The following is an 11,946-nucleotide window of genomic DNA, read 5'->3' as shown; positions in this document are numbered from 1 at the left end:
CCCCCATAGCCCCCACTCCCATAGCCTCCACCACTGTAACTAGAACCTCCCCTTCTATATCCACTTCCGTTGTCATATCGGGCCATTTTGGGAGGACGTGGACCATCTCCATACCTAGGAAAAGCAAAAACCACTTTAGCAGCATTCTTAATACTTCTCAACTACTAACCAAATGTATACATTTAGTCATGCATAAAAAGAAAGCAATCAAATGCATAAAGACAAATAAAATTCAAATAAAAAATACAGTTCTTTCTGGTTAGTCTCAAAGGTTTTGGCAAATATGTCCTCACAACTTAAAAGACAGTTCTCTTTTACTCAGTTCAACAATATAGCATCCCAAGAAAGTCAGTATTAAATGTTAGAAAAAGGTTCCTGGAACTGGCAATACACTGTTTGGTCTTTATTATCAAGTATTTTCCTGTCTTAACTCCAAAATATGGTTTTGAAAAATGTCTTTGGCAACTTGTTTATGTCTAAATCTGTTTCATGTGGCAAACAAGGAAAAATAGCGATAATGAACAACTGCAGAGCACCATAAACAACTCTAATTAAACATTCCCCAGAACTGCTTATTCCTCCTGTGCAGATTTTCTTAGAAACTAAGAAATTCAACAGCTGTGTAACTCAGAAATATGACTGTGAGCTGTCTCCTTCTCTTCAATGCACTGTTCCATACTGTCTTATCCAGTCACTTCTCCCCATTTTAATGTTCTCCACTGTAATCTGAGCCACCATCATATTTATACATCCTGAGCTTTTTATTTTTTTAATTTTAAAAATATGGGGTACAATTCAGGGTTAGGTACATAAGTGTTCATCATGCAGGTAAAGTTTGGGTACCCTTACTGATGTTATGTGCCCCCTCTGCCCCCAGCAGTGTCCCACTGACAATCTGATTCTTTCATCTTGTAATATTACAATAAATGTCAGGGTCCCCAAACACTTTCTTAAACTTATCCCATTCTTTCTAGTTTCTGGACTTCTGTACCTCATACAAGTAGATTATATATGTACTTCTCCTCCTGCAAAAAATAAGTTCTCTTCTCCTAAACACCTATGAGCATTTCATATGTGCCCATGACACTTACTTTGTTTTTGAAAATTTTCCTTCCATAGAATTCTTCTATACATTTATCCAGCTGGGAGGGCCAAGTATAGTATAAGAGCACTGTTTCAAGAACCATGTGGCCTGGGTTTGAATGATTCTAAATGTTATTACCTGTATGACCCTAGGTTTTATCTGTGCCTAGGTGTCTCATTCACATTAAAGGGGATAATGATCTACCTACTTCATATACAGACCAAATGCAATAATTGATTTTTGTTGAGGAGTTCAAACAACACGAAATGCTGAAAATTAGTGAACCTAAATGAAGACTATATGGCTGTACATTGTGTTATTCTTTTGCGGTAGATACCAAACGTTTTCAAGTAAGTAGTTGTGGGTAAAGAAAAACTAGAGAAAAAAACATTTTAAGAATTAAGATAAACTTCATTACTTCTGTAAGATATCCATACTCATCTATTTCTTTAAGATAAAAACTCCTATGTTTTTTATTTGATGAAGAAGCAATTTAACTCCTTATCAACTTTTTCTCTTAGTATTCTGCAAACAAGACCATCTAGGTTCTGGGGCTCTGTAACTTTCCTGTCATATTATCCACTGTAGCTATATAATGTACTCTGAAGGTCTTCTTCTATCACTAACATGTACTGTTATAGCAGACAGATTATTAACAGAGACAAACAAAAGTAAATAAAAATCTTTGTTCTGAGGGTCAGCCAGAATTAAATCTGATATTGAGAGTTTGTCTAGAATTTTAACCTCAGGTCTCTATCAACTGGGAATTTGGGAATTCTAGGCCTGCGTGAGATGATTTCTATCCTCTGCTTGGTTCAAAGAGACACTAACACAATACTTACCGTGTACTGCCAATCATAAGGTTGATACCGGCAGCAGAAGGTCTAGAGATCTGGCGGATCATATTCAACATACGCTCATTTACGGGGTCCAACTGGCTGATGATATTAGGTTGCTTGGTTACTTCAACCACTAGAGCCTCCATGGCTGCCCGGAGACCAGTGATGCAGGCAGCAGCTTCATGGGATATTTGCAGTTTAATCCTAAAAAGGAGAAAAAAAATTAAAAATGCGAGAATACATGCAGAAAAAGACCACCGCACATTGCGAAATAAACTTAGCTTCTTGAATTTCTATAATGGCCCCAGACTTAGGCAAGCACTTAACAATAATCCTTCCTCCTTTGTCTTCCAAGTAGCTGGAACGAACCACAGGTATGCGCCACCACACCCAGCTAATCTGAGGTCTCACCAAGTTGCCCAGGCTGATCTCAAACCCCAGGGCTCAAGGCAATGACCTCCTGTCTTGGCCTCCCAAAGTGCTGGGATTACAAGTGTGAGCCACTGATCCTGGCTTGCAGTAACCTCTTAAAATTAATTTACGGCTATTAGCAGGACTTGTAAACCATAAGGTCTATCATAATAAAAACACAATAGGCATGTTACATGCAATATATTAATATGCAATTATAATAAAGTATAACAAAAATAAAGCCTGGCAATACAGTTCAGACTCCAATAAAAGAATGAAATAAGAAAACCAGAATGTTAAAGTTCTCTAGGTTATCAATACAGCTGAGCCTATCGATTGCCTACAAAGTTCTATTCCATTTGCCCAGTGCTTACCATTAGTCTCTAATCAAATACAGTATGTGAGAGAGGCAAATTCTAATTAGATTCAAATTCCATAGTGGTAGATGTGGCTCAAATTCCTAATGAATTTGCTTCTACTGGTATTATCAATTTAAGACCTGAGTTTATAATGAACATACTTTCAAGATTTACTGCTCTTAGAGAAGGTAATATTTACAAAGCATTTTACTTGAGCCATCAGATCTTGCCATGTTTGTTTCACAAATCAGATTAGCTAAGAATTCAGTTTGGAATTCACAACTGAAAAATCCATACCAGTCATCTACAAGCACAATCTGCCCATCAGAATGGACTTTCTTGGAAGCAAAGAGAAGCAACTGCAGGGGTGTGACTAAGGTCATGCCTTTGGCAGAGATGGCACGAGTTCGAATCTGCAAAAGAAAGAGGCAAAAGGAAATGGTTGACATTCCAACTGCCAAATATTGCCATGTAATGACAACAAACTGTACTTTGAAAATTAAAACTCAAGTTTCCAACGATTTTAAAGACAATTTGGATTTTCATTGTAAACTTTTCTAGTCTTTCCTTACCTTTTCGCCAAATACAAAGAAGGGAGATGGGTACTTCATGTCTTGGCTACTAAAAGGACAATTTACAGATGATTTGTGGATAAGTGCATTACGCCCTTCAGTGGTGAGAATCTTTCTCTTTTCCTTATGATAGCATACATTGGGGTACACACCAAAAGCCAGGAGGGAGATAACAACATCCAAGTTGTTATCTGGTCCAGTGTTAGTAAATACTTGTGTCAACAAACAATCTGTTAAGACAAACAGGGTTTAAAAAAAATCAGGCAACCAGTTAAACCTTCACATTGCATACAAATTATCCAAGAGAATTCAGAGAACTGCTCCTCTCCCAACTCCACTTTTCAATGTCTATAAAACGCTCTCTTTTCAGAACTCTTGCACCTAAATTAAGTTCAAGAAGAAATTCTGCTGAGTCTCCACAATAAGAAAACTAAAATGTCTGTATTCTCTTATAGACTCAATCATAATATATGATTGGGACAATTACTTTTTAAAGACCCCCCAATTAATTATCTACTCTCAGAATAAAAGCTAGACTGATAGGACCACAAACTACTTATCTGCTATTCTTAAATAGCTATTGCTTATAGAGAAGATGGAGTGATAATCTAAGAGGACATGCACTGTAATGAAGGTTGATGTTTTTACCCAAACGACACTTTATGAAGACACAACTATTTATTGGAAAGCATGACACTGAAGTGCTAAGAGCATAGATACATTTTCTGCAGACAAACTTGAGTTCCTCTTAAAACCTCCTAATAGAGCCGGGCTCGGTGGCTCAGCCTGTAATCCCGCGCCCTTGGGAGGCTGAGGTGAGTGGATTGCCTGAGCCCACGGGTTCGAGACCCGCCTGGGCAGGCGAGACCTCATCTCTACAATAAATCAAAAAATTAGCCGGGCATGGTAGTGCGCGCCTGTAATTCCGGCTACTCTGAAGGATCGTCGGAGCCCAGCAGGTCGAGGCTGCAGTAGCCGGGAGCAGCCACTGCACTCCAGTCTAGGCGACAGAGTGAGACTCCAACTAAAAAAAAAAACCAAAAAACAAACCTCCTAATTGAATACATTTAGACAATTTACACTTTGATGTCAGTTTTATTATCTATGAAATGGGTCCATAATTTCTGCATCTCAGGATTGTTGTAATTCTAGAACATAAAGTGTTTTCCCTGTCTGTAATTTTGAGAAAACATTAAAAATTCAGTCAGCTTACGATAGAAGAGAACAACTACTATTAAGTTACTTAGATCACAGCCTTTAAAATTATCATCTTGCTCATGATAAATCACTTCTAAAACTACTATAAGGTTATTCAACAAACTGCTTGTCTTGAAAGCAGACTATAGTTCACAAGATAAAAGATTTTAAAAAATGTCTTATCAAAGCAGCACAATTCTTAAGACACTTATCACCTGTATAAAACATGGCAATTAAATTTCCTACCTTTTCACAACAGAATATGCCCTTTGTTTCCTTTGTCTTTTTTAGGGGGGCGGGGGGAGAAAGCAGCATTTATTGAGAGGGTAGAAAAACTCTCAGAGTAGGAGGGGACCTGAGAAGGCTGCCCTCCTTTGTTTAAAGACTAAATAATTGTGAAAAACCGGTAATACCACAGTTCAAAGAACACCTATTTCTTAGTTCTTTTAACATACAAAAACATAAGGTCTGAAGCTAAAATAATAGTGTTGTCAATCTGCAAGTCCAATATAAGTGTCCCTTCAGATATATCTTAACTATGCGAGAAGTTTTACCTTCTGGAAATCCAGAATTAATCAGAATCTCTTTGAGTTGAACTTTGGCTTCCCAAGTCATTCTCAGTGTAGCCATGTTGAGTCTTTTGTGCTCACAAAAACGTATCTCTGCTTCTTCTCCACCCATTCTACAATAAATTGGTATAAGAAGGTCATTCTCAAAGACCAGAGAACTAGATAGAGATTGGAAACTAGAGATTGCTCATTCAAATCTTACCCATACCTAGCATCATCCCAGGCTTGGAATACTGACAAAAGGGCTACATGATCGGAAAATCTGTTTCCAGCAAAATTTCGATGAACATAGCCTAATCGTTTTCCTTCGTTGATGAAAGGCTCTGGAAAGCAGGTAGCAGCAGAGATGGTACAGACAGCATCTCCCACACTGAAACACAGTTAAATTCAGACTAGATCACGATCTTGTTGCCAGCAGCTCAGGTGGTACTGTCAACTGTGGGGTGAAGTCTTTACTGGCCATGATACTGCTTTTATTAGCACTGAAACTGCCTTAACAAAGGACTTCACAGTTATTCTCACAAAGCAGAAGGGAAGATACAAATAATGTGCTTTCATGTTAATAGCCACATATTTACCATTCACCATGATCAAGTATTTTATTTTTCCTTTCTTATTTTCTCTTCCCCACTATACCAGATCTAGGTACCACTTCCCTTAAGAAAAGTTTTTTCTGGCCAGATAGTGGTTTACACTGTCATCTCAGCACTTTGGGAGGCTGAGGTCAAAGGAATGCTTGAGCCCAGGAGTTTGAGAACAATCTAGGCAACATAGTGAGACCGCATTTGTTAAAAAAAAAAAGAAAGAAAAAAATTAGCTAGGTCTGGTGGCACACGTCTGTGGTCCCAGCTACTTAGAAGAAGGCTGAGGTGGAAGAATCACTTGAGCCCAGGAAGTTGAAGCTGTGGCAAGGCGTGATTTGCGCCACTGCATTACAGCCTGGATGGCAGAGAAAACCCCCCCCCAAAAGGTATTTTTTTCTTCTATTTGAGCTCATACTGCTTTTATAAGAAGGATAAGATTCTGAAACTATTCTACCACCACTTAGCTATCAGCAATAAGATAAATAACTTACTAGAAAATACACCCCATTATCATCATTTTGCCAAAACGAGGCTCAATGGGGAGTTTAGCCAGGATTCGTCCCAGAGGAGTCAACTCATCATTGGCATCTAATGCATCAAGCTCTGTAGGGAGGTATTTTTTTGTTAGCAGAAACAATAATGAACACCGTAACTTTAAAGATTAAACATTTCACTGTAGGTTAAAGTTACTATAATACACTTAAGAGTTCAGCATCTGTCAAGCCAACTGCCAGTACCATGTCTATAGTCAAAAAGTCTCTTCACTCAAAAATAGAACAAAACCAAATTCTGGAGTACCTAGTATAAAGAAGGCACTAAAATTAGGCCCTGTAGGTTATAAAAAAAAAAATGTAGTTCATGAGTAGTCTATAAATACAGTAATACTTATACATAGCAACCTAAGTATCTACATGCCACAGAAAGTCTGACACCCATCTGTTGAAATGTAAAGACCAAAATCACGTAGCAGATGAAAGCTAGATATGAAATTCAAATTCAAGCCGGGCTTGGTGGCTTAGCCTGTAATCCTGTGCTTTGGGAGGCTGAGGTGAGTGGACTGCCTGAGCCCGTGGGTTCGAGACCCGCCTGGGCAACTTGGTGAGACCTCATCTCTACAATAAAAATCAAAAAAAAAAAAAAGAAGATATTCAAATTCAGATCAATCTAGCTCCAATGCCTTCATTTTTTGTACATTATACTACAATACTTCTAGAAAAAGACAAAAGAAGTAGTTCTAAGAGATGCACATATAATGCTGTGGGTATCATGTTCTGAACTGTAGGTACTGGTTAAGAGATGCTATTCTTTTTATTTTTTTTCCAAAGTAAAACTCCCATTATTCCCTTCTTCCTTCTCATTGCTCATTATGATAGCAACTATACGAAGGAACTAAGGTAGAGTGGAAGCCTTGCTATTACAGTCCTGCTGACTATTCCTTCATCTTGATTCCACTGCGAAGTTTCCCATCAGGAAAAGACAGACGGTACAATATCTGTGTTAAGGTTGGGCACAGTGGCTCATGCTTATAATACCGACATTTTGGGAGGTGGAGGTGAGAGGACTGACTGCCTGAACCCAGAGGTTCGAGACTAGCCGGGGCAACTTGGAGACCACATCTCCACAATAAATCAAAAAATTAGCTAACCAGGCGGAGGCTGCAGTGGCCAGGAACATGCCATTGCACTCTAGCCTGTGCAACACAGAAACAATCTCGGAACAACGCCGCCACCGCCACCACAAAACAAAAAATACACATCTGTGTTAAATGGGTCTGCAACTGTAAGTACCTCTAAGAGTGTGCTCTGCTTCAATCACAGCATCTAACGGCGGAGGTTCAATTGCCTTAGCCAAAAATTGTCCAATGCCTCCCAGACGCAGAAGTTTGATGCTCAAAGCAATTTCATGCAATGGTGTTCGGAACATCTCTGGTGTCATGTGGGTTTCGAGTCTAAGAAAATAAGCATAAAATAAACGGCTTGTGCATACACAGATATTAGCTTAACAAAATATTTGCAGAAAGATCATCAAGGTTACAAAGCTGCCCTTTCCTCATCCTTTTATGTTACAATCACCACATAACCTTTTATCATATCAACACTCTCTCTGGACAAGATTTAATCTGACTGAATAGCAGCTTCTGAATTTACCATTACAGCTTGATGGCACTTTCACCTGAGGAGTGAAGGAGAATGAAAAGATACCCAAAACCTCTAATGTTATTAACTCCACCTATGGCATCTTCAGGAATCACCTGTTAACAAAAATTTGTTAAAAATGGTAGCAACACCTTCTGTAGGAGAGATAGAGGTTAATAATATTTCTCCACAACTTCCTTACCTTCCTATAGTCCATATAATCATAGCGCTACTGGAAAGAATCTTACAGATCATATAACTCTTTAAATTCTACAAATAAAAGTTACTATTACAGGTTGAGTATTCCTAATCTAAAAATTGGAAACGCTCTACAATCTAACACTTTTTGAGCACTGGTATGACACTCAAAGGAAATGCTCATTGGAGAATTTTGAATTTCAGATTAGGGATGCTCAACTGGTAAATATAATTTAAATATTACAAAAGCCCCCAAATTTGTAATCAGAAACAATTCTAAGCCCAAGCATTTTGGAAAAGGGATAACCAACCTACATAAATTAATACTAACAATGTTAATACCAAATATATACTGAGAGCTCACTATGTGCCAGGCATTGTTCTAAGTATTTTACATTATTAACTCATTTAATTCTCATACCAACTCTATGGGTTAGCTAATACTATCTTTTTTACAATTGAGGAAATAAGAGAGGTTAAGTAACTCAATCTTATTTTACAGAATGAATGAAACAAGCTTAACAGGCTTAAAGAGAGTATAATTTAGCCGGCTCGGTGGCTCAGCCTGCAATCCCGCGCCTTGGGAGGCTGAGGTGAGTGAATTGCCTGAGCCCATGGGTTTGAGACCCGCCTGGGCAACTTGGTGAGACCTCATCGCTACAATTAAAAAAAAAAAAAAATTAGCCAGGTGTGGTAGCGCACGCCTGTAGTTTCAGCTACTTGGAAGGCTGAGGCGGAAGGATCGCCGGAGCCCAGCAGGTTGAGGCTGCAGTGGCCAGAAGCGGCCACTGCACTCCAGTCTGGGTGACAGAGTGAGATTCCAACTCAAAAAAGAAACAACAAAAAAAGAAAGTATAATTTAGGTTATGCAATGTATTAAGCACAAACAAACAGCATTAAAATCCAGGTCTCTATATTTCTAATTCTGGCTTATTCTCTATAAACCATTCACGATGATTTGTGAGAAACATTTACACATGATTCCAACACTACTAGCAAGACTTAGATAGCTTAATTCAGGTTACTGAAATGCACATAGCATAGCATATCTGTTACTTAACCTACAGAGAAAAAAAAAATTCCTTATTAAAGATCAATTCATTAATTGGCAATGAGTTACTAATCAGTAGGTGGTTTTACTCGAAGATGTCAAAAAATACTTGTTTCTCCAATTCAAGGGACAATCTAATATTTAAAAGAACTAGATGTCTTTCAAATGTTAGTCTCCTGAATTAATTTCCAATGTTCAAATAAATCTACACTTCCTTCCAATTACCAGAGCCATATATAAACACAAATCAGTGTCTTTGATTTTTCTTCAGCATACTATATATATCTAAAAACTAGTCTATCCCACAAAACTTTATTGTAATAAATACATACACATAAAATCCCAAATGACTTTTATTATCAACTGGTTAAAGCTAATTTAAGTTATATGGATCGGCATGTAGTGTACTCCATACTAAAAACATTATCTTAAATCTGTAAGTTAGAGAGATAAGGATATTTTTAAACAACAGGTTCCATCCACAAACATTCTCCCAAAAGACCCTGTGGTATAAATGGAAATGGACAAATAACTAAGAGACCTGGATTTCAGTTTCAGTCCTGGCACTAGTACAGTTTTGGTGAAATCAGTTTAACTTCCTAAAGTTCAGTTTCCTTATACAAATAATGTCCTCTATGTCTCATGGACATGAGAATTATATTAAACAAGTGATAACATTGAAAAAAAAGAAATATTCTATAAATACCAAGGTATTATTTGTAACATTTTTCGAGTTAAGCACTCCATATACATATCAGTATTCCCACAATGTCAAAGCTATGTCCATATATCTTTTTCAAAGGCCAGCAGGTAAACCAGTATCAAACATGCCATAATCAACAACCGATTCTCTTCTTTTCATTATTACTGCTATATCTCGTTATCCAGGCTAAGCGTCTCCCAATAAACTTAACTGGAGGCATTTTATGTGCTGGGTTCATTAAGTTCATGGTGGAGTGGGGTGGAGAACTGCACACAAAGATGTGTAAAGGGTTACAAAAAACATTCTGTCTTTATTCAAGAATTGGTCTTACCTCTCAAAACGAGCTCGGCTACAGAGATGAAAGCAGAATCCAGGCCGTACTCGGCCAGCTCGCCCTTTCCGCTGTTCAAGGTTTGTTCTGGATGCCCATACTGTAGCATAGTTGGTCATATTGTTGTGAGCAGTGAAAAGCTTGACTTTTTGTCTACAGAAGAAAGAATAGTTAATTCTAGACTCATATGTACTACCATAACTATTACATATCCATAAAGTGGTGGAAACTTTCAAGAAAGTCATGTCTACTTGTGATGTCTATTTGTTAATGACTCAAATTACAAATCAGCAATTTGGCTGCATACTTCTAGCTGTCAACCTACAAAAAGGCAATAAAATTTACACGTGCCACTTACCAGCTTACAACTTACCCTGGCCAACCTTTCTGTGCTTCAGAGAAATAATGTGCATAATACTAATTACCATAAAAGATTATTTGTAAACATTGAAATAATAAGTGTAGAGCATCTGAATGGGATCTGGCACATACACTAAGTGATAACTATTTAAGCCATCTCGATCCCAAAGTTTAGAATATCTACAACTAAAGGTTATGTGCTAAACTGGAATATGTGGCATATCTCATGTGCCTCATCAAACAGTGCCTACATGGTCCTTTAGAATTCCCAGGCAACCTCTGATTCTTTTAATGTTCAGAAATAGCTGCTACTAAGTGATTGAGATTGACACCATTCTTTAAAATGGACATTGGCAGCAAACTGTTTTCAACAATAGAACAGACCGAGGGACTACAGAGAGAAGAGATGGGGCACAAGTTGGCCAGATATTCAACTTTATTATCATCCTACTGTATCAATTATGAAATAATTATTGTATTTACACATAATGCTTTCTAGTGTATTTGCCAAGCTCATCTCATATCAAATGCAAAGTCCTTTAGTCCTTAAAGGAGTGTCCTTCAGGTAGAGTATCTGTCATGTGCTGAACACTGGTCATCTTTATACACCGAAACAGCATGCTATTATATGGCAGCAATGAATGGAAACACCCAATAGGAAATAAGCAAAACATGAGCAGACAAGAGCAACGGGAAGCAGTCAGAAACTTTGTCACTTTCTACCATGATAACTGATCTGTAATGACCAACACAAAGAATTACTCTTAATTATCATTACTTATAACCCTATAGAGATGCATGATAATTTTGAGGGCATAAAAACACAGGAGTTAAAAAATAAGTTGTTTTTGATGCTGCTAACTTTGATAAGAAGTTTCCAGCTAGTAACACTGGATCACACAAATAGATTCCCTGGGAACTTACTTGCAGGAGTCAATGACATAAACAACATCGTTTATGGTAATACTTGTTTCAGCAATATTTGTGGACAAAATAACCTGTGAAGACATAAGAAAAATTACTCTGCAGAAAATATTTCTACTATTTATTTGAAAGAACTATTTGTGCTGGGCTTGGTGGCTCAGCCTGTAATCCTGCGCTTTGGGAGGCTGAGGTGAGTGGACTGCCTGAGCCCACAGGTTCGAGACCCGCCTGGGCAACTTGGCGAGACTGCATCTCTACATAAAAAAATCAAAAAATTAGCCGGGCGTGGTAGCACATGCCTGTAGTTCCAGCTACTTGGAAGGCTGAGGCAGAAGGATCGCCAGAGCCCAGAAGGTTGAGGCTGTGGTGGCTGGGGGCGGGCACCTGGGCGACAGAGTGAGACTCCAACTCAAAAAAAAAAGAAAAAGCAGCTGGGCTCGGTGGCTCAGCCTGTAATCCTGTGCCTTTGGGAGGCTGAGGTGAGCGAGAATTGCCTGAGCCCGCGGGTTTGAGACCCGCCTGGGCAGCAAGACCTCATCTCTACAATAAATCAAAAAATCGGCTGGGCATGGTAGTGCATGCCTGTAATTCCGGCTACTCGGAAGGCTGAGGCGTAAGGATCGCCGGAG

The 11,946-nt window shown here is 38.4% G+C and overlaps 1 protein-coding gene across 1 annotated transcript in view; it reads right to left on the bottom strand.

Annotated features, from left to right (window-relative positions):
* DHX9 (DExH-box helicase 9) overlaps positions 1 to 11,946 on the bottom strand; it is a 49,693-nt gene that overhangs the window by 272 nt on the left and 37,475 nt on the right. Inside the window, exons 18-27 of the mRNA XM_021707196.1 lie at positions 11,318 to 11,391; positions 10,034 to 10,186; positions 7,403 to 7,563; positions 6,107 to 6,218; positions 5,240 to 5,401; positions 5,017 to 5,144; positions 3,266 to 3,495; positions 2,991 to 3,106; positions 1,927 to 2,127; positions 13 to 114 (exon numbers count right to left, since the gene is read on the bottom strand). Coding sequence (XP_021562871.1) covers positions 13 to 114; positions 1,927 to 2,127; positions 2,991 to 3,106; positions 3,266 to 3,495; positions 5,017 to 5,144; positions 5,240 to 5,401; positions 6,107 to 6,218; positions 7,403 to 7,563; positions 10,034 to 10,186; positions 11,318 to 11,391 — 1,439 coding nt within the window. The remainder of the gene's footprint in view (positions 1 to 12; positions 115 to 1,926; positions 2,128 to 2,990; positions 3,107 to 3,265; positions 3,496 to 5,016; positions 5,145 to 5,239; positions 5,402 to 6,106; positions 6,219 to 7,402; positions 7,564 to 10,033; positions 10,187 to 11,317; positions 11,392 to 11,946) is intronic.

Source organism: Carlito syrichta, unplaced genomic scaffold (genome assembly GCF_000164805.1).
Source record: "Carlito syrichta isolate Samal-C Ts95f unplaced genomic scaffold, Tarsius_syrichta-2.0.1 Scaffold316427, whole genome shotgun sequence".
In the NCBI taxonomy this organism is placed as follows: domain Eukaryota; kingdom Metazoa; phylum Chordata; class Mammalia; order Primates; family Tarsiidae; genus Carlito; species Carlito syrichta.
This window is presented reverse-complemented; position numbering and strand designations above follow the sequence as displayed.